Source organism: Pogoniulus pusillus, chromosome 8 (genome assembly GCF_015220805.1).
Source record: "Pogoniulus pusillus isolate bPogPus1 chromosome 8, bPogPus1.pri, whole genome shotgun sequence".
In the NCBI taxonomy this organism is placed as follows: domain Eukaryota; kingdom Metazoa; phylum Chordata; class Aves; order Piciformes; family Lybiidae; genus Pogoniulus; species Pogoniulus pusillus.
The window spans coordinates 11,755,667-11,781,313 of record NC_087271.1 but is presented as its reverse complement, the minus strand read 5'-3'; the positions used below and the strand labels follow the sequence as shown (position 1 = coordinate 11,781,313).

The 25,647-nt window shown below is 55.9% G+C and overlaps 4 protein-coding genes across 4 annotated transcripts in view; 1 reads left to right on the top strand and 3 right to left on the bottom strand.

The window, feature by feature from the left end:
- Positions 1 to 2,849: 2,849 nt before the first annotated feature.
- On the top strand, positions 2,850 to 7,168 carry PHGDH (phosphoglycerate dehydrogenase). The gene is made up of 12 exons (XM_064147224.1): positions 2,850 to 3,120; positions 3,967 to 4,118; positions 4,290 to 4,355; positions 4,438 to 4,492; positions 4,581 to 4,679; positions 4,782 to 4,914; positions 4,994 to 5,142; positions 5,347 to 5,499; positions 5,628 to 5,760; positions 6,044 to 6,171; positions 6,344 to 6,572; positions 6,873 to 7,168. The coding sequence occupies exons 1-12, from the start codon at positions 2,983 to 2,985 to the stop codon at positions 7,025 to 7,027; spliced, it is 1,590 nt and encodes a 529-aa protein (XP_064003294.1). The 5' UTR covers positions 2,850 to 2,982; the 3' UTR covers positions 7,028 to 7,168.
- Positions 7,169 to 7,726: 558 nt separating this feature from the next.
- On the bottom strand, positions 7,727 to 11,107 carry HMGCS2 (3-hydroxy-3-methylglutaryl-CoA synthase 2). Its single transcript, XM_064148290.1, has 9 exons — positions 10,993 to 11,107; positions 10,316 to 10,755; positions 9,926 to 10,051; positions 9,459 to 9,623; positions 9,220 to 9,388; positions 8,964 to 9,134; positions 8,366 to 8,472; positions 8,128 to 8,253; positions 7,727 to 8,047 (listed from the first exon to the last, which is right to left on the bottom strand). Exons 1-9 carry the CDS (start codon positions 11,103 to 11,105, stop codon positions 7,941 to 7,943), a joined length of 1,524 nt encoding a protein of 507 aa, XP_064004360.1. The 5' UTR covers positions 11,106 to 11,107; the 3' UTR covers positions 7,727 to 7,940.
- A 1,028-nt stretch (positions 11,108 to 12,135) lies between these two features.
- REG4 (regenerating family member 4) lies at positions 12,136 to 13,941 on the bottom strand. Its single transcript, XM_064148289.1, has 6 exons — positions 13,906 to 13,941; positions 13,095 to 13,182; positions 12,878 to 12,975; positions 12,658 to 12,795; positions 12,472 to 12,577; positions 12,136 to 12,311 (listed from the first exon to the last, which is right to left on the bottom strand). Exons 2-6 carry the CDS (start codon positions 13,156 to 13,158, stop codon positions 12,238 to 12,240), a joined length of 480 nt encoding a protein of 159 aa, XP_064004359.1. The 5' UTR covers positions 13,159 to 13,182; positions 13,906 to 13,941; the 3' UTR covers positions 12,136 to 12,237.
- A 2,711-nt stretch (positions 13,942 to 16,652) lies between these two features.
- The window catches only part of NOTCH2 (notch receptor 2), a 114,846-nt gene continuing 105,851 nt past the window's right edge, over positions 16,653 to 25,647 (bottom strand). Inside the window, exons 30-33 of the mRNA XM_064147220.1 lie at positions 22,645 to 22,946; positions 22,197 to 22,344; positions 21,613 to 21,710; positions 16,653 to 20,413 (exon numbers count right to left, since the gene is read on the bottom strand). Of these exons, the coding sequence (XP_064003290.1) occupies positions 19,073 to 20,413; positions 21,613 to 21,710; positions 22,197 to 22,344; positions 22,645 to 22,946 (1,889 nt within the window). The 3' untranslated portion in view covers positions 16,653 to 19,072. The remainder of the gene's footprint in view (positions 20,414 to 21,612; positions 21,711 to 22,196; positions 22,345 to 22,644; positions 22,947 to 25,647) is intronic.

Sequence of the window (25,647 nt, the reverse complement as noted above, 5' to 3'; positions counted from 1 at the left end):
CCCTCTCTACCCACTCTCCAATCCTTCTGCCAACTTCCCAGTCAACCCAAACAGATACCAAATTAGACAAGCTTCTCCATGACACCCTCAACCTTCCCTCCTGACACCCTAGTCACCCCCAGTCCTCCCTACCACTCTGATCTTCCTTGGATACCTCAATCCATATCCGACATCTCCAATCCCTTTTGTTATCCCTAGAACTCCATGAGTTCTTCAACTACTCTTCCAGCCCCCAAACACCCTCACTTGCTCTCTAATCTTCCACAATTTCCTGGGACATCTCTATCACTCTCAATCCCCTAACTCCCCTTGAACACTCACCATCCCTGACATGCTCAGACTCTTCCACTCTTGTCACTTCCCATCCCATCTCTGATAACTCCAGTCCCCTTTGACACACCCCTCCCCACTTCCTCACCTTACTTGATAGCCCACTCTTGTTACTGCTTCTGCCCCCTACCCCAGTTCTATCCACTCTGCAGGGCACTCACTCCACTGCTCCCAAGTTCCTGGACCCACTCTCCTCCATCCTGTGTCCCTCTCATCCTGCTCTCCGCATATCCTGACCCCTCAGCCAGCTGTCCCACATGAAAGCCTCCCAAACTACCACCAAGCAGAGCCTATCAAGAACCCCCGTGCTCATGGAGTCAGCAGTGGGGTGTCATGAGAGGCCTCGAGCACAAGCCCTACGAGGAGAGGCTGAGGGAGCTGGGATTGTTTAGCCTGGAGAAGAGGAGGCTCAGGGGTGACCTTATTGCTGTCTACAACTACCTGAGGGGTGGTTGTGGCCAGGAGGAGGTTGCTCTCTTCTCTCAGGTGGCCAGCACCAGAACGAGAGGACACAGCCTCAGGCTGCGCCAGGGGAAATTTAGGCTGGAGGTGAGGAGAAAGTTCTTCACTGAGAGAGTCATTGGACACTGGAATGGGCTGCCCGGGGAGGTGGTGGAGTCGCCGTCCCTGGGGGTGTTCAAGGCAGGATTGGACGTGGCACTTGGTGCCATGGTCTAGCCTTGAGCTCTGTGGTAAAGGGTTGGACTTGATGATCTGTGAGGTCTCTTCCAACCTTGGTGATACTGTGATACTGTGATACTGTGATACTGTGATACTGTGATGTCCCCATAACCCCACACTCCATCCTACTCGTGGATCATCAGCCACCACAGCCCTCGTTCCCTGGACACTCGTACCACTGACCCTGGCGGCCTTGGGGTCCCCTCCAGCCCAAAGGGCCTTTCCTCAGGACACAGGCAGGGACCAGAGCCAAGTTTCTAAGGCAGGCTCCCTTGGAGGGCCAAGAGCAGGAGGACGTGCCTGCCAACTGCACCACCCTGCCGCACCTCCCGTACTCCAGCCGGTGCCCAGGCCCGCTGAGGCCGTTCCGCTGGAGCTGTTGCCCAGGAGAGGGCACCAGCCAGCCAGGAAAAGCCGGAGAATATGTTGCCTCGGTGGCAGCGTCTTGGCCACGAGTGGCTTTCTCTCAAGTGGGCGTGGGAGGAGGGCCACGGATATGTATGGAGGCTTTGGGCAAGCCCAGGAGGTGCTTCCACAGAGGGCAGGGTGCCGCCATGACTGGTCAGCAGGTGCCTTGAGCAATGTCCTAGCAGTTAACAGAGGCCGGGGCCAACAGTAAGGCTGTGCCAAGGGGCTAAGCGCCTGCAGGGCTGTCTTGCACTCGCAGCATGTCCCACGATTTTGGTGTTCCCAGCCCATGCCGCAAGTGAGACTGTGGAGAGGGAGTCCTGTCCCAGTCCCTGGGTCACACAGCCCCACCAAGGGTCAGTTTCAAGATTTCACCAGCTGCTGCCCTTGACCACATCTCTCACTCGGTGTTGGCTTGCCCTGGACTTAACCCACTCTGGCGTCACAGTTGTTCTCTGGCTGTGGTTGTGGTGTAGGTAGCACCAAGGTATAGGTAGTGCCATGGCGTACATCACACCAAGGTGTACACAGTGCCAGGGTGTACACAGTGCTGGACTCGGCCACGCTGCCCACAGCGAGGGTAGTCATCTTGGACACTTCCTGGCTGTTAACATCAGCCCATCACTGGAGCTCTACTGGGCTTAACAGCTCTGAGGACCACCTCATATGAGGCAGTTTTGTCCAATCCCTGTTGCTTGAGGCACACACAGCCCCTGGAAGGGCTTAGTCCCCTCAGGATTCAGGTTGAGAGCATTCTGCTGCCCTCTTCCAGCACATGGAAAGTGGTGGGCAATGGGCAAGACTTGGGGCCTGTGAGCGTTTGGCCCTATGAGCAAGTGGGCTTGAGGGACAGCACTTTCCCCCACGAGGTCACTGGACATGGCCATGTGGCTCTTGCCCTCTGGAGGGCGTTTGCTGGGCGGCTCCTGTGCACCCCATGTCATTGGGAGTCGGTGGCCAGGGCTAGACCAAGCCCCTAGCTGTCCCGGGCGCCTTATCAGAGTCATTGCTCAACAGCAGTGCCGGGGGTGGGCAGGGGCTATAGCACTGCCCCCGCTCTGGGCCGAGGGGTCCGAGAAATCCCCAATCCTGGCGAGCCGGGCGGGGCATGACCGGACCCGCCACGGGCTGAAGGCCGAGCTGCTCTCCCGCCAGCGGCACCCCCAGCGTTTGCGGGGCGCCACCCTCACTACTGTGGCTGCCACCAGCGCCGGGCTGGGATGCGCGGCGCAGGGAAACTGAGGCACCGCCGCGGTGCAGGACCCCTGCTCAGGGTGCAGCGGGGTCCCGCTGGGACAGCCCCTCCCCTTGCTCTGGGGCTGCTGGGGGCCCGGCTCCGTTCCCCTCCGCCTCCTCCCGCCGCGGCGGGGGTGGGGGCCCGGGCGGGCTGGGGCGGGGAGGGGAAGGGAAAGAGGTGGGATTAGGAGACGGGACCCAATGAGCCCGACAAACGTGCCCCGCTCGCAGCCCTTTTAGCGCGGCAGAGGGGCCGCAGCAGCCTCCCGGCAGCGGGCAAGGAGAGCCGGCACCCCCGTCCCGTCCGGGCCCGTCACGTCCCCTGCCATGGCGTTGGGCAAGCTGCAGAAGGTGCTGATCAGCGACAGCCTGGACCCCTGCTGCAGGGAGATCCTGCAGGCCGGCGGTCTCCGGGTGCAGGAGAAGCCCGGACTGACCAAGGAGGAGCTGCTGCGGGAGATCAAGGTGAGAGCGGCCGAAGTGCACCCACGCGTGGATCTCGGTCCGGGTGGGCACAGTTGGGGTTTGGCTGGCCCGGTTGGCCGCGGATACCCCTCACCCAGGGGATCTCGTCCCCGCCTCCTGTCTGATGCAAGAGCTAGTCCGGTTTCACACACAGCATACCTAAGCCCCTGGCTGTCCCCAAAGCCACCACCTTCCCGAGACGACCAGCCTCGGCCCCGGACTCGCCCAACACGTCTGATTTTGTGTCAGCAATAGTGTCGTCTGATTTTGTGTCAGCAGTAGTGTGGCCAGCAGGCCTAGGGCAGTGATTGTCTCCCTATACTCGGCGTTGGTGAGGCCACACCTCAAATACTGTGTTCATTTTTGGGCCACTCTACAAGAGTGACATCGAGATGCTGCAGCACGTCCAAAGAACAGCAAAGCTGGAGAGGGGTCTGGAGAACAAGACATAAGAGGAGTGTCTGAAGGAGCTGGGGTTGTTTAGCGTGGAGAAAAGGAAGCTCTTACCCACTCTGCAACTACCTGAAAGGACATTGTAGCAAAATGGGTGTTGGTTTCTTCTCCCAGGTAACAAGTGATAAGAGGAAACAGCCCCAAAGTTGCACCAGAGGAAGTTTAGATTTGATATTAAGAAAAATTTCTTCACCAAAAGGGTTGTCAAGCTCTGGAACAGGCTGCCCAGGGAAGTGGTGGAGTTAGTATCTCTGGAGGTAGTTAAAAGACACATAGATGTGGCACCTGGGGACTTGGTTGAGTGGCAGACTTGGCAGTATTAGGTCAAGAGTTGGACTCGATCTTACAGGTCACTTCCAACCTAAACAATTCTGTAACTCTGTTCCCCCCCAGGACTGTGATGGGCTCATTGTCCGCTCAGCCACCAAAGTCACAGCTGATGTGCTGGAGGTGGCAGAGAGGCTGCAGGTGGTAGGCAGAGCAGGCACCGGCGTGGACAATGTGGACGTGGAGGCGGCTACCAGGAAGGGTGTCCTTGTCATGAAGTAAGAGCAGGAGCACATCCCTGCCTGCACTCTTGGGGAGACAGGGGAGGCTTCAGCAGGGTGCTCTCACCACCCATGGCAACCACCACCCTGTGGGTCTCCATTCTCCTGGGATGCAGATCCCTGTCAGGTTGGGGTTGGCACACCAGTGACACCACTCTTCATCCCCAGCACACCCACTGGGAACAGCCTTAGTGCTGCCGAGCTCACTTGTGGGATGATCCTGTGCTTGGCCAGGTGAGTGTGGGGGCAGGACAGGGAGGTGGATGTGTACCCCATGGCCCTCTGTCTCCATGCTGATCACGGCCTCCCCTTTCAGACAGATCCCGCAGGCAGCTGCCTCCATGAAGGAGGGCAAGTGGGACCGTAAGAAGGTAGGAGACAGGTGCAGTGCCCTGAGCAGGACAGGGTGGTGGGTGTCCATGTAGGATGCACTCTCTCATGCTCTGCCTTGCACTCTAGTACATGGGCATGGAGCTGAATGGGAAGACGCTGGCAGTGCTGGGGCTGGGGCGCATTGGCAGGGAGGTGGCCACCCGCATGCAAGCTTTTGGCATGAAGGTAAGGAGCTGGGGCAGGGAGGAGCAAAGTGGAGCATGGACCCCCTGGCCTGGCCGTGAGCACTGTGCCAGGCTGCAGGTGTGAGCTCTTGCTCTGCCTCAGACCATAGGCTATGACCCCATCATCACCCCTGAAATCTCAGCCACATTTGGCGTGGAGCAGCTGCCACTGGAGCAGATATGGCCCCGCTGTGACTTCATCACGGTCCACACACCGCTGCTGCCCTCAACCACAGGTATGGTGTGGATGCTGGTGAAGAGGAGCTTGAGGGGAGCTGGAGCAGCCCTGCATTGCTCACAGCTCTCCTTCTGCAGGGCTCCTGAATGACAGCACCTTCGCCAAGTGCCGCCGTGGTGTCCAGGTGGTAAACTGTGCCCGTGGTGGCATTGTGGATGAGGGAGCACTGCTGCGGGCACTACGCTCAGGCCAGTGCGGTGGAGCTGCCCTCGATGTCTTCACACAGGTGAGCGGGGCTATAGGGACCCTCTGAGCTTTGTTTCAGCTCTCTCACCTTAACTTTGCCCAAGCCAGAGCAGCCTGGCAAACCAGGATCAGGCACAGCCCTAACCCAGCTCCCCTTCTTGAAAGGTGGGGAGGGGGCAAATGCCCCCCATGGCTCCCAGCTGGGTATCAGGGGCTGATGGGGGGGTTGTGTCTGTGTTGGCAGGAGCCTCCAAAGGACCGTGAGCTGGTGAACCACCCCAACGTCATAAGCTGCCCACACCTGGGTGCCAGCACGCGGGAGGCACAGAGCCGCTGTGGCAAGGAGATTGCCATGCAGATCGTGGACATGGCCACAGGGAAGGGGCTGGCTGGTGTAGTGAGTTCCCCCACAGAGCACCTGACCCCTGTGCCTCAGTTTCCCTGTCTGTAAAGCATGGGTACATTGGGAGTAGCCTTGTGCACTTGCTGGTGGGTTCTCAGTGCTTGCACTGCTCTTCTTTGCAGGTCAATGGACAGGCTCTCAGCAAGGCTTTTGCACCCCAGACCAAGCCCTGGATTGTCCTGGCCAAGGCTCTGGGCACAGTGCTACGCACAGTGGGCAAGCAAACACAGGGCAGTGTGCAGGTCTGCACCCTAGGTGAGCTGGGCTGGCTGTGTCCTGTGCCCAGGTGCAGGGACCCCAAAGAGGGAGCAGTGCAAGAGAGTGCGTGGGACCCACTGGGCTGGGTGGATGGAAGAAGGGTTGGGAGGATGAGGGAGTAGGGATATGGATGGGTGCATGAATGCATAGAACGGGGATAGAGGTGTGTGCATGTATGGATGAGTGGGTGGACCGGTTCCACGATAGCTGCTTCAGCCCTGGGCTTGATCACTCTGCTGCTGGCTCATTCACCCTATCCTTCCTCCTCCCTGCATCCCAGGGACATCTCTGCGCGACTCTGGAAGCTACCTGACACCTGCCGTGGCTGCAGGCATGCTGGCTGGAGGAGCACAGAAGGAGGTGACCCTGGTGAACGCCCTGCTGCTGGCCCAGGAAGCTGGGCTGAAGGTGCGGGGACACCTGGGGCTTTGCACATTGGCCTGACCCAGAGACACTCTGTCCTGGGTTCGCCAAGTAGCAGTTCTGGGGACAGTCCCTGGGTTGTTCTCCAAGGACATCCCTTTTCGGTGCCCTGCCGCTTGCAGGGCCCGGGGGCTGAGGGTCTGTATCTCTCTGGCAGGTCACAACCACCCACAGCGACGTGGCCCCTGAGCCCCACAGCAACGTGGGCTTGCTACAGGTGTCCCTGCAGGGCACCTCACACCGGGCAACGGGGTCAGTGCAGGGCAGCACCCCGGTGCTGCAGGAGATCAACGGGGCCACCTTCAAGCAGCCAGCCCCACTGGCAGGCCCCATCCTCATCTACAGAGCCAAAGCCTCCGAGCCCAACACACTGTCTGCACTTGCTGGTGAGGTCCTCACATCACACCTGAGCTCCGTGAGGCAGGGTGGGGGGGTCCCTGCATCCACTCTGGAGTTGAGTCCCTGTTGTAGCAGGGAGAGAGCAGATGTTGCATGGAGACATAGAGAAGAGGGAGGACACAGCTTGGGCAGGGTTTTGGGGGTTTAGAACGAAGGACTTGGGGTGAGGGAAAGAAACAGCATCATGAATCTTTTGAGGGCTGTTGAGGTGGGCATAGCTCTGCCACCCACTGGGTGCTGGGTGAGTGGGGCAGCCTGCAGTCCCTAACCCCTTTCCTTCTCTCCAGGGCTGCTGGGGAAGGCAGGGGTCCAGCTCCAGTCCTACCACAGCTGCAGCCCAGTGGCAGGGGAGCAGTGGTGTGTTGTGGGGCTTTCAGGCCCCTTGTCTGACCTTGGTGAGCTGAAGCCATACATCACGGAGGCCTTCCAGCTCCTTGTGTAAACCCTGCCTGCCAGCAAGGACTCTCCTCACAGCTGCAGCACCTGAACAACTCCCCAGGCCAAGGAATCATTGGACTTGGCTGCTCGTAGGCCCCATTCAGGGCTTGGGGTAGCCCTGTGCTCAATAAAAGGTCCAGGAGAAGAGAGTGTGAGGTGCTTTGTTCTCAACCCCAAAGCTCTTACAGGCTTTATCACTTCTGCCCCCAGCCTTCCTGCCCCTCTGCCCACCCACATCCCCCACTGCTGTTTGCTCAAGGGTGCAAAGGTCTCTGTGGCTGCTGCAAGCCTGCCAAGGTCCCGCCTGGACATGATCCTGTGCTAGGACATGGCCCAGAGAGCAGGCAGAGGTCCAAGGGGGGCTGAGCCCTCCCATGAACACCCTCGTCAGCTGCCCCCTCCTGCCCCCTGGGTTTTCCCACGGGGGTGTTCCCATTCACTGACCTCAAGAGGAAAACAGCATCTTGACGCTCACAGCCTGGAGATCGAGGAGCTGGGGTTTACTCAGCTCCTCCACAATGTCAGGGCATGCTCCCACCCTGGAGAAATGGGTACTGAGGCACACGTCTGGTGGGGGAGGTGGCCACAGTGGATGCCTACAGGATACATCCTGTAAGGGACTGTGATCCAGCGCCACAGAGGTTGAGGGAAGGGCCCTGGGGTGAGAGGCAACCACTAATGAGCAGGAGTCAGAGCCAGGCTGTTGCCCCTTCTCCATGCCTTTATTCCCCTGTGCTGCCCAGGTCTGCACAGACATTACCACAGTCTCTACCAGCTTGGGGGCCTGAAGTGCCACTGCCAGCTTCCCAGCCATCCAGGGTGAGGTCTCCCACGGAGGCCAGTGCCACATTTCAGGGTGAGCAAGGATGCTGGTAGGGAGGAGAGCCCTTCCCCAGGGCTCACCACGCTGGTCCCGACTAGATGGGCTTCCTCGCATATTCCCGGCGGTATTTGGCATCTACCCGTGTCAGGTACCAGGTGCCAGGGAAGAGATCCGCCTGGGAGCCATGGGGAGCATGGTCGGCTGCAGGGAGAGGGGGGTGATGCTCAGTGGGGCCCTGGGGTGGCAGTGGGTGTGTGTCACATGCCCCTGACCCCACTCACCCAAGTGATGAGTCTCCTCCCGCCGCTTCATGATCTCGGCAAAGTCCTGCGGGGCCACGCGCTTGCGAGCGTCCAGGCGAGCTGGCAAGTCGGCCAGGCTGGAGATCAGCTTGTCCAGGGGAGAGCCTGCCAGTGGGGACCCACCCAGGTGAGATGGCACTGCCAGCAGCCCCTGCCCCTACTCCCTTGCTCTGCTCTTCCCTCCCCTTCCAGCCCCTTCTGCCATGGTGAGGCTCACCTGGGGCCGCATCCTGCGAGACACGGAGCGAGAACATGCTGGCGGCCAGCCCTGAGCCGTAGGAGAAGGCACCGATCCGGCAGCCGGCCAGGTCTCGTGCTGAGGACCTGCAGTGGGAGGTTAGGGGTCACAACAGATTCGAGGCTGTGGGGCTGGCGTAGGGGACTGCCTACTGCCCCACTGCAGACGGGGTCCTGGTACTCAGGGCCATGTTGCCAAGCACTGGGCACCTGCTGGGGAGCCCCGAGATGAGAATTTCATGTCCTGCCTCGGTGCTTGGCCATTCTCATGGCTCCTTTGCTGCAGGGTTTGCCATTCTGCTGGGCATGACAAGAGGGGTTTTATCCTCCTGGCATTGACAAAAGGGCTTTTGTGCCAGCCCAGCTCCAGAAAGCTGGGAAGCTGGGATGAAAAGGCTGGCAGAGAAACAGCACGGAGCAGGATACATCCATGCCGGGGATTTTGTGAAACAAATGCCAGGTCTCTGTTGGGGTGGGATGATGTGTGCTGGCACCTAGCCCTCCAGCCAGGCCAAGGTCTGCTCTCTCAAAAAGTACCTCCCTCCAGCTCCACCAAGTCAGCTTTTTGGAGAACTCACTGTGCCAGGAGGGAGGCCAGGCAGCCGTACATGGATGGTGTGTACATATTGCCATTGCGGGAGGAGAGCAGCAGGGAGGGCTTGGTCTTTTGGTTGAAGATCTCCTGGCTGGCTGTCTGGAATGCCTTCTCCACCTCCTTACTGGTGTAGGTGTCCTCCAACTTCAGGCCACTGTACAGAGAGAGGCTGTCTAGAGCCCCACCCAGGCACGTCTCTGGCCAGGCTGAGGGACAGGGGACACAGTGCAAGGACCCACCGAAAAGACTGAAGCCCCTTGTAGAGACCAGTGGCAGTGTCAGGGTTTGGAGTGGCCAAGAAATCATTCAGCAGCAGCCGCCCCACTGACTTCTGCACCAGCTTGCAGAAGGGTGTGTGGAAGATGATGTACTTGAAGTCATCAAGGGTGAAGGGCCGCTGGATGCCAGCTGGAAGGCAACACAAGGCTGTCAGCATCTGGAGGGATGTCACAGGCACCCTGGAAGTGCCACCACTTACCCTGCTGCCACTGGCTTTCTGCCTTCCGTCGGTACACAGCGTAGCAGCGGTCCAGCGCTCGCAGGTAGCACTGGATGGAGAGCTGCCCGTCCACCACAGGGTACTCAGAGGACAGGTCAGGCTTGTAGAAGTCATAGGCATGTTCCATGTGGGTTCCCCGCAGGCCTGTAGGCACAGGGAGGCCCAGCTGTCAGGAAGTCTTGTGGAGTCCCAGCTGGATGGAAAACACCTACAGGTGCTGACTCCCATGCCAGCTCCACATCCGACAGCCTCCCTGGCTCACTCTCTAATGCTCACAGGGGTATGGTCAGCCAGGATCCCAGAGTACTCGGAACTGAGCAGCCACAGGAGCTACCAGAACCAGCCCTAGTGGAGCTGAGCACCTCTGTCCATATCTGGGACATGGATATACAGCCCTGAGAGACAGCACCCATCAGCCCACCATCCCTGGCTCTCATGATGCTGACCTCTCTCCAGCACCAGCGGGGCATTGGGTCCCACCAGCATGGCAATGGCACCAGCACCTCCTGTAGGCCGAGCGTTCCCTGTGGCGTAGACAGCGATGTCCCCACACACTACCACGGCATAGCGACCTGGGGGAGGACAGGAAGGCTGGTGGGGCCATCAAGCAGGTAGAAGCCTCTATCCCTTGGCTCTAGTGTACTCCCATCTGCATGCTACCGGGTGGCACAGCCAAGGCAAGCAACAAATGGGAGTAGTGGAGCAGCAGTTCCCTTTGAGGCTTGCTGAAACATCTTTGGGGTTTAGGCCACCTCCTGCCTCCTTCTCCCACCTCATGGCACCCACTCAACATCCAGTCCCATGATCACCACATCACAGCCTCTGCCCACACCCACCATCCCAGGCGCTGGACTCCACCCAAGAGGCTGCGTTGAAGAGCGAGGCTGTGCCTCCGTAGCAGGCGTTGGTGGTATCAATCCCCTCCACATCAGTGTTGCCCGAGTCATGGAAAAGCTGCATGAGGACGGTCTTGACCGCCTTAGACTTGTCGATGACGGTCTCGGTGCCCACCTCCAAGCGGCCAATGGCATCCCAAGAGAGGCGCCCACGCTCCACCAGCCGCTGTACCACCGTCAGGCACAGGGAGTTGATGTCTTCATGGGCAGCACAGAAGCCCATCTGCTTCTGGCCCAAGCCCCGTGTGTACTTGCCAGCCTCCACACCATCATATCGCTCCAGCTCCTCCTGATCCACATACTGGGCGGGGAAATACACCTCCAGTGCTAGAATACCCACGTCTTTGGGCCAGGTGTCTGTCCCAGCAGTGCTAGAGAGGCTGTGGAGCAGAGGGAACAGCAACAGTCCCACGGTGTCCCTGAGCTTCAGGCATAAGTGGTGACCCCAGTGGGATGCCACCAGCAAGGACCCCAAATCCCTGCCAACTCCCTGTGCCCAGCAACAGTGTGAGCAAGCAGGAAAGTGTCCCCTTCTCCAGCAAGGTTTACAAGCACTGCCAGCTCCCAGCCCCTCCCTGGTTATGCCTCCACCCCACCTGATCTGTGCGGGTGCTCACCATGCCCTCTGCACAGCCATGGGGTGCTGGGCCTCCCAGAGCGCCTGCTCTGGTCCTGGTAGCACCCTCCTCGCTCCCCAGCAGCGCATGGCACGACCAACCAAACGCAGCATCCTTGCCCCGGCCGCTGCACAGGTGGAGGGATCAGCGGTGGGACAAGCAGCAGGACAGACAGCAGGCTGAGCTTTGCATGGTGCTTTTATAAACTCAGCGGGCAGCAGGCACAGCCCTCCTGGCCTTATCAACACACCGGACCCCAGCGCTCAAAGGTCAGCGAGCGCCAGCCAACACGACAGGGACAGTGGAACAAGCACTGGCTTTGGAGGGGGCAGTTGCAAGATGCCTCTGTCTCGGGCACCAGAGCCTGGGAATGTGCTCAGCTAGAGCCAGGGCTGAGCAGCAGGATGGGCTCTCCTGAAGCCCTGCCCCCCCCATAGCATGGGGCAGCAGCGGCTCCAGTGTCCATAGCTCACCGGCATGACTGTGGTCAGTGCATGGTGTGCTAGGTGCTCTGTGGCTTACCCTACTGACTCCAGAGCTTTAGTATCAGCACCACCTGTGCTGTCTGAGATGTAGTCCACCTCTATCATGTGCTGCAGCTCCAGCGGGTGAAAGCACCATGAACTAGATGAGGGCAGAACTATCTTCAAAACAGCAGAGCAAACAGCCATGTGATGCCTGTGGCAACAGTGCAGTGACACAAGAGGGGACCTTTGGTCCAAGCACTCCTGTCAACATGGCCACAGGGCAGCACTGCAGTCCCTGGACTGCTGTGGAGCCTTCTGCACCCAGCAAGGCATCTATTCTCACCCTCTCCTTGACAGTTCCCATCCCCGTCTGCATCTGTGACACAGATCTTCTCCACACCCACATCCCAGAGACATTCTTGTCCCTGCTATCTGCACCCCAAGGACACCTATTTGGCACCAGAGGGCTGGGGATGAGCAAGTATGAGTGCCTGGCTGAGAGAGCCCTGCAACTCCTAGGAGCTCACCCCCAAACAGCTCCATCAGCAGTGGCAACACTGAAGCCCCCAGAAGATGGGAGACACCTGAAGAGCAACTGCAGGACCTGCTTCTCTCTCGCCTGCACCCGCCCAAGGCCTTCCAGCAACACCAAGCTGACACAGCACTTGCATGCTTCTTTCATTGACATTTATTTTTAGGGGTTGAGGGGAAGAGGAGCAGAGGTAGCAAGGCAGGGGCATTGCTGGTGCATGGCCCTGCCATGGGCCCAGGGCTGTGCTCACTGTGTGGGGGTGAACTTGCAGATGTAGTGATGCTTCTGGGCACAGTCTGTGCTGGACCACACGGTGAAGCCTGCCGGAGGGAGGGGCTGGAGGTTGGTGGGGTTCAGAAACAAGGGCACCAGCTCTGCCTGCTGCAGCACCCCCAGAGGGCACAAGACCCAGTGGAGAAGGAAGTAGGGAGGCCAGGAGAGACCAAGCCCTGGAGGTTGATGTGGAGTCTGGGCACTCACCACTGAGGTGGGTCAGCACTCCGCAGGTTCCCCCTTGGGCGCCATTCCCAGCCAGCCCATTGCTGGTGCTGTACCTGGCCCCACTTGCCCACTGCCAGGCCTGGCTCTGTGCAGGGAGACAGGGGTTAGACGCATGGCGCTGCTGCCCCTCAGCCCCTTGGCACCCCTCACCACTCCCCATCTCACCTCATGCCCATAGTGTAGGCCAAGCCAAACAGGCTGCACTCGCTGGTAGTAGGAGATGACCCTCTTCAAGGTGGCTGCTTCCCGGGGCTCCTCCACCCAAGCCAGATGGGCACCAGTATAGCTGGCCTGACAGTGTCTCTGCAGGGACAGCCATCAGTGCTGGGGCACCCACAAGAGATGGGGTACCTCAGCCACTTGCATGCCCCTGAGGTATGCTTACCTCAGCCTCGTCCCAGGTCTGAGGCTGACTGAAGTACTTGAAGCAGCTGGACTTGTAGTAGGACCAGCCCTGGGGGCAGTAGTCTATGTGCCGGGCACCTGTGGAAGGAGAGCCATAGGGAGGGATGAGGCACAGCCTGTGCCACTGGTCAGAATGCAGTGTGGCTCCCTCTCGGCTCTGCTGTGAAAGCAGCTGCCCCCCAAGTCGTGGGACTCACCGGCTGGCTGCAGGAGTCCCAGGCAGCCCAGCAGCAGGACGCCGAGTCTGGCTGCTGTCGCCATCCTCCTTGCTCCTGGAGGCGCTCCCTGTAAGAGCTCAGGGAGTCACACCAGCTCCCTGGAGACAGGAGATGCCATCTGTACCTAGAGATGGCAAGCCTGACGTGCTGTGGACTGAATCTAGCTCCTTTCAGCTGCCTAGAGGCGATGGCAGCCTCGGGGGACTACGTCTCCCTCTCCCCTCCCTGGCACGAGTCAGTGTCCCATGCCAGCACTCTGTCCCCAGCTCATGCTGGCAGTGGGGTGTCCTGGCCCCACCAGTCGCAGTCTTGAGGAAGCAGCTGGGTGAGCCAAGTTGCTCGGTGAGGGCATGGGGAGAGCACTGGGACTCCAGTCCTGCCTTGGCACCAGGCTGCAGTTGCAATGGCTCCGGCAAACCCTCTCAGGGATGAGAGGGCTGCAGGGACTGTGCGCACAGCAGAGCTTCCTCCCTCCCCCCCCGAGCGCGTAGCGCTGCCGGACGCAGGCCAGGGGTTGTGTGAATGGGCCACATCAGGGCAGTTCCCCTTTGTCGGTGCTAATCCGCGGGCACCAGGCTGATTTGCAGACGCAGCTCATCTTCCCCTCAAAGAAGCAGCGACAAAAGTCAGCATGGGACTGAAAATTGCATTGCTGCAGCCTGCTCCATCCAGCAAGGGCAGCACCAAGCTGCCCAGGAGCTTCCAGTGCTGGGACCAGCTAATGCTTGCCCACAATCCACTTCGGAGCATCCCCAGGTCCCAGCCACCCTGCACGGGTCTCCTTCCTCACCTGCTTTCCAGAGACCAGGAGAATAACGGCTTCTCGTGGGTCACAGAGAGGAGAGGAGCTGCCCTTTATATGCCAGTGCTCAGCAGCAGCAGTGTTTGCCCAGCTCAGGTGATTCCCACCATAAAATTCTTACTGCTGATTCCACTCTATCCCCCCCACTTTGCTGGAAAGATGCCCAGATCTCCACTCTGTTTGCACTCAATGTTTCCCTAGAAGGACAGGAAGAACCTCTCCTAGTTGGTCAATAAACCCCTTGCAATTAGCATTAATAACACACACAGAGATAATATTGTGTCCCTGAGCAGTCTGGGAACAGGCAGGGATGCCCACTCACCCAGTCCTGGCTGGACATGGTGCTAGTACAGGTGAGGCTGCCCTGATCTTGGCCAAAGCATCCCTGTGGTGAACAGCCAGGCCACAGGTGCTACCCACTGGCTTTGCCCGTGTCCCCAACCAAGGCATGGCACCCCACGCCCTGCCCAGCTTTGAAATGCGTCACTCACACACCGCCCTTGTTTGAACTGCCTGGGGATGTTTGTCAGCTGGATGCAGGATGCAGGGATATGGGAACAGCCTGCAGCTGGGGGCTGGCAGGTGCTGTCGGATACTGGTGGAGGTGACTGGTCCCCACGCCCGGCAGTGACGCAGGGTTCCATCAGTCTGCACTTCCCCAAGAGAAAGGGGCAGGTCCTGCAGAGGCAGCCCCTGACACCTCTACCCCCCCTACCCCATGTTGGGTACCTGCAGCCCTGACCCTCAGGAGACTGCTCTGAGCCCCAGCAGAGCCCTTTAGCATTGTTGGGTGCAGCCTTCTCAACCATGATCTCTACTCCTCACCCCAGGGTGTCCTCTTGAACGAGTGGGAGGCAGCTGAAGCTCAACTGCTTTGACCAGGCTGCTCTGGAACATCACATTGCTGGCTCCTAACAAAGCAACTTTGAACGATCTTCCTGCTGCCTGTCCCATGGTCTGCTACAAAGCTGCCAGCTCCTTACCAGTGCTCTGCTGCTGCCAGCTATAGCCAATGCCTGGCTCTCCTCCAGGGGTCCTTGAATGGCAGGGGAAGGAGACTGGGAGCTATGCAGGAGGCAGCTACTCACAGAGGATCCAGCACTAGACGTGAGTCTCACTTCCCCCAGCACTGAAGGCTTGTAGCTGGCTGGAGCAATCACTTCTGGCTGTCAGGCTCTAGACATGTCGCTCAGGGATCTCCCACACCTCCTTTATGGCAACTTTTGCTGAAACATGCAGCCTGTGAGTGCTGCTACACCCAGAGGGAGCAGCGCCATGCCACGTGCAGAGGCATGTCTGGCTTTCACCATAGGGCAGGAGGAGCATCAGACCTTGGATCACACAACTGGGACTCAGCTGCTACTGCTTCCCAAGACCTCTCAAGCATGGCCCAGTTTGACAGGTGTCCTCCAGGCTCAAAGGGTAAAGCCTTCCTGTGCTCAAACACAGCTGCTTTGACTTGTGGGGAAACCCTTCAAACACAGCAGCCCCCTAGAAGGGCTCCATCCTTGTTTGATGAAAAAGCAAGAAAATGTTCCCTAAAGGAGCCTGAGGCTCCTCAACTACTTTTTGGTTAGGTAAGAGATGCCCCAGATCCCTGCCTAGCTGCTTCAGTTAGGCTTATTTGGATGCAACACAACAGGTTTTCACAAGCCCCTTGTCACCCCAGGCAGCAGAAGATGCCTGTGCCATCCCCAAGGAGACGGTTTCAAGCCTCAGCTTGTGCACCAGCACACTCGACGCAGCTGTGCCAGAGACACAGCAGAGCTCGCTAAACTTTGGCACAGATGTGCAACCTGTGGGAGAAGAGCAATGAAAGCTTCCTGGAGGTTTGTACTTGGCAGGCTGCCTCTGCTAGAAGATAAAGGAGCTGCGCTGTTTGAATATTAAACCCTTAAAATGCCCCCAGCAGCGTTATCCCTGCTAGGCATCGGAATTCAGCTACTGGCTCTGTCCAAGTGCACAGCAAGAGCTGGAAACCAGCCAGGTGAGCACTAGTGGAGCTCATGGCATCAGTGGCTCCTCCCTGCTTGAAACACAGAGAGCAAATAGACAATGGCTGCCTTCCTAATTAAGTCAAACGTTTCAAGGCTGAAAACATCACGGAGGAGCCATGATTCCCCATTTCAGACGCTGAAGAGTTGCACATCATGCATCAGCTGCCAGGCTAAAGCCAAGTAGGAAGCCTCAGCTCTAGGGTGAGGGTCCTCTTCTCAGCTGGAAGAACTGCCCAGGGAAGCAAACAGGACCCGGAAGAGTAGCTCTGCTAACTGCCACCTGACCCATGCTTGCTCACACCTTTCAAAAAGCTTCACAAAATCCCCAGCCCTTCTCCAGCTCCCAGACTCCCAAGGCAAGTGAGAGCTCTTACTCAAAGCCTTTCAGAAAGGCCATGCCCCCGTTCCTCCTCAGTCCTTCCCAGTATGCTCCCCTGCTTGGCTGCTGGTTACTGCCCCCTTCTCAGCTACCGAGGGACCCAGAATCCTCCTGCTACACCTGAACTAGGCTGCTTCCAGGTCCCACAAATGGAGCCGAGGAGTGGGGTTCAGGCACTGTTGAGCCACAGCATGGAGCAAGCTCAATTCCTGAAAGCTCTATCACGACATGGACTGTGGAGGTTCTAATGAGCCCTCCCCTGCCAGGGCTCTAAACAGCTCCTGAACATCGATGATTGCTTTAGAATCCAGTGGCTGTGCCACACTAGCTGGGGAAGACAAAGAGCAGCAACACCCACGCTGGGCACATACTCTTTATTCTTGGGGGGGATAAAAATTGCTTGTACATTTTTTTTTTTTTTTGCAGCAACTATTTTCATAAAAGACTTTTATAAAAAATTGTAAAAATAAGCAAATATTTTTCCATTATTAATACAGGAAAACGCTGCTGTGTGAATGGTTACTCTACAACTTACGAGATAAAATACCACCTTCAGGAGATATTATCTTTACAAGTAGTTAAAAAAACAACAAGGCAGGCAGAGGGCCATCGTATTAACATGCCAGACACAAAGCTGGCTTCGTGCCACAGAGGGCACTCATTCTGTAAAAGGCAGCCACACATATAAGAAGGCACTTGGTTATTTGGGGCTAATGAGGAGAAGCCCTTTGTTTCTTTCGCATAGATGTAGCAACACTTCATTATCTGCAGTGAAACAGGTACCTGGACAGACCTCCAAGGAGCTTGCAGGCTCCAGCCTGGAGATCCGAGTCAGTTGCAGCTAAACTTCACGGGACGCACCACAGCAAACGTGCCAGGGACACTGCTGCGTGGGTCACAAAAAGCAGTAACTTCAGAGTTAAAAACTTCAGCCCAAAATGCTGGCCCCGGGAACCAGCTCCTCCTGAGGCCCTGCCTTCATGTACCATGGAGTTGAACGGCGAGAAAAAGCTTTTGCTCTTGATCAGAACGGAAAGAAACATCAGAGAAAATACTGTACACGGTAGGATGCTGAGCAGCCACTGCTCCGGGGCGGCAGCCTGCTCTGTCCTTTGGCGGCAGCCGACGGCCCCGGTCTCTTTGGAACACGTGTCTGCAGGGTTCCCCCGAAGAGGTAGGAGCAAACCATCCCCAGAACTGTTCACTTCGGCTGCTGACCGGTCCACAGCCCTTCAAGGGAAGCGTGACTCTCATGGACAAAGCAGGAAGGGTAGCTGTTTGTCTAAGGTCAACAACAGCTTGCTTCAGTAGCTCCAAAACCATCGGGGGAGCTGTAGTATGAATGGCACTGCTGTCCCACAGAGCACGTGGGGCACCTCAGCTGGGAGACCTTGACACGGGCTGCAGCCGAGAGCACAGGGCAGCTCCAAACCTGCTAACCAAACCGCATCAGGCAACAGCTTCTGTTATCTGAGATATCTGGTCTGCTGCTTGAGTCCAGCTCCTGGCTTCAGGCATGCTGCTGGCTGCCTGCTCAGGAGTCAGTGCTGCAACCTCTTTGTTGGGAGGGGAGGAGGAGGAGGCAGCCCTTCCCCTGGGCTGAAGTAAAAGGCACACTTTTCAAAGGGCTGGACACCGCTCCTGACGCAGAAGGACGCACACTGCAAACATGTAACAACGTCCTCGACACTTTTTGATAAGATCATAAAGAGGCAGCATATGGTATCTGGAGGACAGGACACAGCCACCCTTGGATGGAGGGGAGGGGAGTACTGTGCAAGAATGCTGGGAACCTGTGTTGTCAGGTTTTGAAACACTCAGGCTCATCCCAAGAGCTTCCAAAAAGGCCTGTGTCAGTTGCAGGGCATCTCTTCCATCACAAGAGCCTGTGAAGGCAGTCCAATGACACACCTGACAGGACAGGGGTACGAGTAGGGTAGGGTAGTGTGTCAGAAGGGTCAGGTGTGTCTCAGGGAAGACATATGACATGGTAACAGAGGAGAGGTGTGCCTACAGGCCACTGCTGGGGAGGACAGGGTCAGACCAGCAGGGTTTTTTTTTTTGGGGGGGGGGCAGAAAAAAAGAGACCTAAGAGTACACAATATGCATATATCATCTCCTAACACCTGAGGACCAGGCAGGGAGAATGCTAAGGGGTGTTAGTGGGTTTGTACAAGTCAGAGGCTCCTGAAGAGGAAAGGCTGGAGCAGAAGGTGTCACTTGACCTGCAGATATTTTGGGAAGTCTGGCTCGCTTGCTGAGCAAGAGTGGCCACAGGAAGGAGGAGTCCAGGAATGTGGGTGCAGCTCTGAGCTGTGTCAAAACAAGGCAACTTGAACTCGAGGAGAACTAGTAGAAGGTGCTTCAGAGAGAGGCTATGTGGGTAACAAAAGGAGCAACAAAATAAGGATACAAAGCCATTTTTGGCTAAATTTCTGGAGAAATGACCAGGAGATGCATTAAGCTGAAGATCTGTCTCCCCACAGAAATGGTGGAACATGTTTAAAAGCAGACTGGAGAATCCAGTGCAGACAGCAATCACACCCAAAGTGCATGGGGGTTGGTTAGAAGCCACCCAGCTGGTCTTCTCCATCACCAGCTTCTACAGTTCTGTTTAGCATAAAAGCACAGAAGCCTACAGTGACCACAGTCCTTCCGACAACAGAACAGCCTGGGCTCATTAAGACTCTTGGATGCTAAAACGGTTCTTCATTTCCATCCTGGAAGACCTTCATGAGTTCTGGAGTCCGTTCGAATTGGGCTTCAACTTGGACTGCCCTCAGGCATACACCTGCATGTTCCGCTGCTGCTCTGTCATGTGAGCGGCTGCTGGCCCACGCTGGTTGTTACTAGGGCTGGTTGCCACATCAGACCAGTCAGAGGCAGAATGTGGGGAAGAGCTTGACCACTGGTCTGGAGATTCAGGCGACGGAGTCAGGTATGGGTGCTCGCCTTGTAAGTGCCGGTTGTGGCTAGGAGTCCGTTCTGTGGCCGAGGAGTAGCAGCTGTGCTGCGAGGGCGGCGTAGGGTACTTGCCCATCGAGCTCTGGAACTGGTGGTAGGCCGGGAGGACCGTCTGAGCCACCTGCCCGTCCTGCTGAGGGATGGCAGCCATGGAGAACGAGGCGCTGGGCAGCTGAGCTATATCTGGTATCTGGTACATGGAGCTAAGAGGCCCAGCCATGTTCTGGGCGCAGTTTGGCTGGGCCTGCTGTGGCAGTGCTGGCTGGCTTATGCCACCCTTGGGAACCAGCTGGAAAGTCATGATAGGGGGCAGAGACTCCCTGGATACTCCCATGTGCTTTGCATCTGCTTGAACCAGGCCGCTCTGCTGAGGAACAGTGGGGTGCGGGTGCATCACCTGCGGCACCATGCCGAACATCTCGTTGTACTGAGATTCGTTCACCTCCATGCGGTTCATCCACTCAGTGGAAACGTTGGCTGGCCGCAGCCTGCTGAGCCCGCTGCTGGGAGGGGTGGTTCTGTGCTGGGAAAGCAGTTGGCTGACGGATGGCAGCACCGTGCTGGATCCACGTCCTAGGGGCTGCATCTCGTGGAGGTTGGAGAAGGACATGGTGTGTGCAGCCTGCACCGATGGAGCGGTCAGCAGCGAGCTGGGTGACGAGTGTAGCACCCCCGGTGACGGCATCACAGGAGACGATGTTGGCTCGGATGCGAAGGCATGAGGTGATTCCAGGGAATCAACAGGTGACAGGGTCACTGAGCTCTCCGAAAACTGCCCTTTGCTCTCACTGAGGGACTTCTTCCTTCTCCTCTTGGCATCTTTGGTGAGGTTTGTGGGCATGATGCCTTTGGCATTCGGTTTTCGCGACTTCTTGCTTAACGAAGCATGCTTCAGATTGAGGAAGGACCTATTTGGGCCACAGATGACTGGGGAGAGGGCAGAGTTGAGCATGGCGCCGGGGTGCCCAGTGGGGCTGTGCGCCACGTTGTACTCGTTGAGAAGCTGCACTATGTCATGGTGCATGCGGTCCTGGGCCACATCTCGGGGCAGGCGATCCATGTGGTCTGTGATGTCTCGATTGGCAAAATGGTCCAGCAAGATCTTTGCTGCTTCGAAGCTGCCTTCCCGAGCAGCAAGGAAAAGGGGTGTCTCTTCCTGAAAGCAGAGAGGAAGTACTTTAGTGGCTTCATCGTGCTGGCACTGACTTACAGCTAATGCAGCCTCAGTGGTGTGGCCATGCCTGAAATCAATGTTTAATGCGGTGCCACATTACTGGCCTCGAAGAAGAGCCCACCTGAGAGGTTGCCATCGAGCAAGGCAGATTACGAGAGACGATTTGACAACACGACAGGTAAAGCCACCCCACCATGAAGTACATTATTCTGACACGAGTCCTTGGAGGAGCTGTGAAAGCATCTGGTGCTTTCTTTCATTGTCCCCTAAGAGGGAAAGCACTACACCAGCCCAGTAAAGATCTAAGCAATATGTAAGACCGCCTAGATAGAGAAAAGAAACCAGACTAAGACACAGACGAGCTAACGGTGAAGCTACAGAGATCTGCACAGTGTGGACTGTCTCTCAGATGGGCTTCTCTCTCATATCTGCCTTGCACTGAGACCCCTAGAAACATGACAGGATGTGCTGCCAGACCTTTCTGCTAACCAGAATCCAGCTGCTTGGCACTAGCAGCACTTCACCCTGGTGCTCCCACACCGCTGTGTGCATTCCTTTTGTGCAAGAAAAGCAGGACAGCACTGATACTCAGAGACCTGCTCTCCCGTATTGCAAGTCCTACAAGATTTGGGGATATCACTTGGAGACAATTCCAGTCTCAGTGTAGGTTTGGAAGACCTGTACTAAGAACCCAGTTTACAGAATCTGAACTTAGTTCACTACCAACAGTAAAGAATCATAGAATGGCTCAGGTTGGAAGGGACCTTAGAGATCACCTATCTCAATCTCCCCACCACGGGTAGGGACACTTCTGAACTAGACTCAGCTGATCAATGCCTCATGCAGCCTGTCTTTGAACACTTCCAGGCAGGAGGCATCCACAACTTCCCTGAGCAGCCCATTCCAGAGTGCCACTACCCTTATACTGATGTGCTTCTTCCTAGGGTCCAGTCTGAATCTACTCACCCTCATCTCAAAACTATTCCTGCTTATCCTATTGCCAGACACCCTTATGAAAAATCCCTCTCCAGCCTTCCTGTCAGATCCCTTCAGGTACTAGAAGACAGCTGTGAGGGCTCCCCAGAGTCCTCTCTTCTCTAGGCTGAAGAGATGCTAAAGACATGTCTCCAGTTAGGAAGCACAGCCATGCCGTGCACACCTAGAGTGCATCCCCACTGTACCTTGTTATCCTGCATGTCTCTGTTGGCTCCGTTTTTCAGCAGAACTAGTGTTGCTTCCACATTGTTGACAGCAGCAGCCCAGTGAAGAGCAGATTTACCTGTAGGGAAACCCAACAGCTTCAGCTAAGGAGATATTTGCTGAAGCACCACCATGAACAGAACACATTGAGGGAAGAAAGCAACCACAGAGCATGTAAATATGTCCTGAAGTGACATTTACACTCTGGAAGCCTTAGTAACACCTCTACATTACCAACATGCAGCAGGACTTTTGGCACTTGCCCTGAGATGGCTTTGTGTTTAATTTTTAAATAATCTGCTCCCAGGGTCCTACTTCTAGTTCAGAAAACAACAGCACATCCAACCCCATTATTTCTTCAGCTCCTCTTCCAGGACTGCTTAACCAAGCCACAGTGCAGCAACCTGCAGTTTAGAACTGCTGGGAGGACTTCCTCAGGAGAGCCTAATGTCTGACTTAGCTAATGAATTAACAAGCAGCCCACACAGGGAGAGCAGAAGGCCACCCCTCCTTGCCTGCACCAGGACAAACACTTGCTCAGCCCAGTACATTGTGTTCCCATTACCGTGGTCATCTACAGCATTCACATCTGCCTGGCAATTAATCAGCTCGGCCACCATGCCCTCCACAGCCAGACGTGCAGCCAGAATTAAGGGGGTCGTTCCGTCATTCATCCGAGCATCCAGGTCTGTCACTCTGTTACGGATCAGGATCTGGACAACAGGGGAAGACAGACTTTGTTTCAGCACCACTATGAAACTTTGCAATGGAAAAGCAGCCTGAGCACTGAAGCACAAGGATCCAGATAGAAGGCAGCAGAGGCGAACAACCACATGCCAGAGGATTCACACAGGCTGGGTGCTTCAGGCTATAAATACCTGAGGAAATTGAAGGCAAAACACAGTTTGACCAGGCCATCACACTGCAGGAGGCATGAGAGCAAGCCTGTGAGCAGAGTGCAGCTTGGGCAAGCTCAAACAGCTGCTCTAAGAGGGGTTCCTCAGTTGCCATACCTGGAAGACACCCTGGGCATCAGCAGCCACAGCTGCATGCAGGGGAGTCCGCCCCATGTTGTCCCGCGCGTTGGCATCCGCGCCAGCATCCAGCAACCGTTTGGCGGCATCTGCCCTCGAGTAGCGGGCTGCTAAGTGCAGTGCCATCTCCCCAGTGCGGTCTGTCTGGGCCTGCAGGTTGGCACCTTGATAGATCAAATCTGTTATTATATTTGCTGAGGAATCTTCTGCATCCTCATCATCCTCGCTGATATCAGAGCCGCCCACACGCAGAGACGCCAACATAAGCGGAGTACAGCCATCTGCAAGGGAAAAGATGGTGTCAGAGCCACCTGGGAATGAAAACACTCTCACAATCCTCTCCCCTTGGTCACCTCTCCCAGTTGCTTTAACCCAGGCCTGCTCTCTTATCTTAAAGCCCAAGAGAGTTAGTGAGTTGTTTTCACAGAATCACAGACCTCTAGAGGTTGAAAGCAACCTCCAGAGATCATCAAGTCCAACTTCCCTGCCAAAGCAGGATCACTCAGGGTAGGCCACAGAGGAACACATCCAGGTGGGTTCTGAAAGTCACCAGAGAGGAAGACTCCACAACCTCTCTGGGCAGCCTGTTCCAGTGCTCTGTCACCCTCCCTGTAAAGAAGTTTCTCCTCATGTTGAGGTGAAACCTTCTACATTCCAGTTTGTACCTATTGTTCCTTGTCTTATTGCTGTGGACTACCAAAAAGAGATTGGCCCCATCCACTTGACACTCACCCCTCAGATGGGACTTTCCTTCCAAGCAGGACTTCCATAGAATCATAGAATCAACCAGGTTGGAAGAGACCTCCAAGATCATCCAGTCCAACCTAGCACCCAGCCCTATCCAATCAACTAGACCATGGCACTAAGTGCCTCATCCAGGCTTTTCTTGAACACCTCAAGGGACAGTGCCTCCACCACCTCCCTGGGCAGCCCATTCCAATGGGAAATCACTCTCTCTGTGAAGAACTTCTTCCTAATATCCAGCCTATACCTACCCTGGCACAACTTGAGACTGTGTCCCCTTGTTCTATTGCTGGTTACCTGGCTACAATGCCCCTTCAATACCTACTGCAGTCCCAAGAGGACTTCTCAAACAAGCAGCACAGAACTAAAAAAGGTTGCTGCTGAAGTGGAACACTTACCAACAATATAAAGGCCATCTGAATTCCTGAAGAGGAGCAAGGGCTATAAAAGTCAAAGCTTTCAGATATGTAACTACGTACCTGGGGTAAAGAAACAACTGACAAAAATAGCTGGCCAACTAGCCACTGTCAGTGGTGGCATTTTGCAGATAGTAATCTGAGGCAAAACACAGATGAAAGCTCTCATACCTGTTACACACCAAAGTCTTCACCATACCGACCCTGAAGCTGGGATAAACAACTACTCAAGCTGGAAAATACTCCAGGAAGGAGGCTGAACCATCCCCACCTTGCTTTTTGTAACATCTATGATCAAAGCCCTAGGCAAACTGACCAAGTATGCCCTGTACTTTCACAGAAGTACACCATGTAGGCAGGGACCATGGAACAGAATCTACTCCAGTATTAATGAATGCTGTGCCAGCAGCATCCTACGCAGGCACAATGCCTTGTTCTCCATGCACCCGTTCATGGCACCACAAGACTCCAACAATGTGCTCACACTGATGGGACATCCACAAAGGTTGAATTCACATTCACTCAACCATGCTCCTTCAAACCTCTAATTTAACCCAGATCCCTGATCAGAGAGGTTGATCCAGGGATACTAAATCATGCTGCTCATTTTTCACCCTTGTTAATGACTCCCTTGATGTAGTGTGATTAAGGGCTAAAACATCTCCACACGTTGCTGAGTGCTTCAGCAGACTGTCACCAGACAGTCAGTGCCTCAAAACAGACTTCACCTGTAGATGCTAATGTTTGCTTACTGCTTTAACTGCTTTACTTGACATATACCATAGGCACCTAGAAGGTAAGAAGGACTGTGATGACAGCAGGAGTGCTAACCAAAATGATTCTGTGATTCTAAGAGCCTCACTGGAGCTCGGCAGAGATGTGCACAACTTTTGTTTCTCTGGTACAGGTAACAACAGAATCAGCATAATTATGGTTGGGAGAGTCTTTTAAGAACCTCCTGCCCAACCCAGCACTGCCATATCACCAATAAACCATGTAACTCAGTGTCACATGCACACATCTTCTAAATACCTCCAGGCATGATGACTCCACTGCTTCCCTGGGCAGCCTGTTGCAATGTTTGACAATCTTTTTGGTAGAAGACTTTTTTTCCTGTTATCAAATTTAACCCCCCCCCCTCAGAAATTCAAGACAATCTTTCAGCAACTGATTTAGGAGGAAGTTCTTCCCAGAGAGAAAGATCTGCCATTGGAATGGGCTGCCCAGGGAGGTGGTGGAGTTGCCATCCCTGGAGGTGTTCAAGCAAAGACTGGATGAGGCACTTAGTGCCATGGTCTAGTTGATTGGGTACAGCTGGGTGCTAGGTTGGACTGGATGATCTTGGAGGTCTCTTCCAACCTGGTTGATTCTATGATTCTATTCCATGAAAAAGCAGGGAAGCTTCCTGGACTCTGGAAACAACAGCTTCCTTGTCTGCACTGAATGGAGTGCCTGAGCCTTGCAGAAAGCCAAGCAGCAGAGTGAAGATTCTGTGCTGATAAACAAGGTGATGATCTCCTACTGGGAAGTAACATAGAGAGCTCTAACGTTCTGCTCCCATTTCCTGGCTCCTGATCACCTAAGCTTTCCTGACTATCTTAGGGCAGTCACAAAAGTTCCTGGCAATTCACCATTTTTGGTGAAGCAGGGGCAGGGGGGCAGTGCAGACGCAGGCTAGTGGCAGCAGCAGAAGCAGGAACGGCAGCAGCAGAAGAGGGAACAGCAGCAGCCTGCATGCTCCTCCTAGTGGCTCACAGCCACAGAGGACACTGCCTTGCACGGAGCTGTTTTCTCAGGATTCATTGGACAGCAGCAGTGTTGA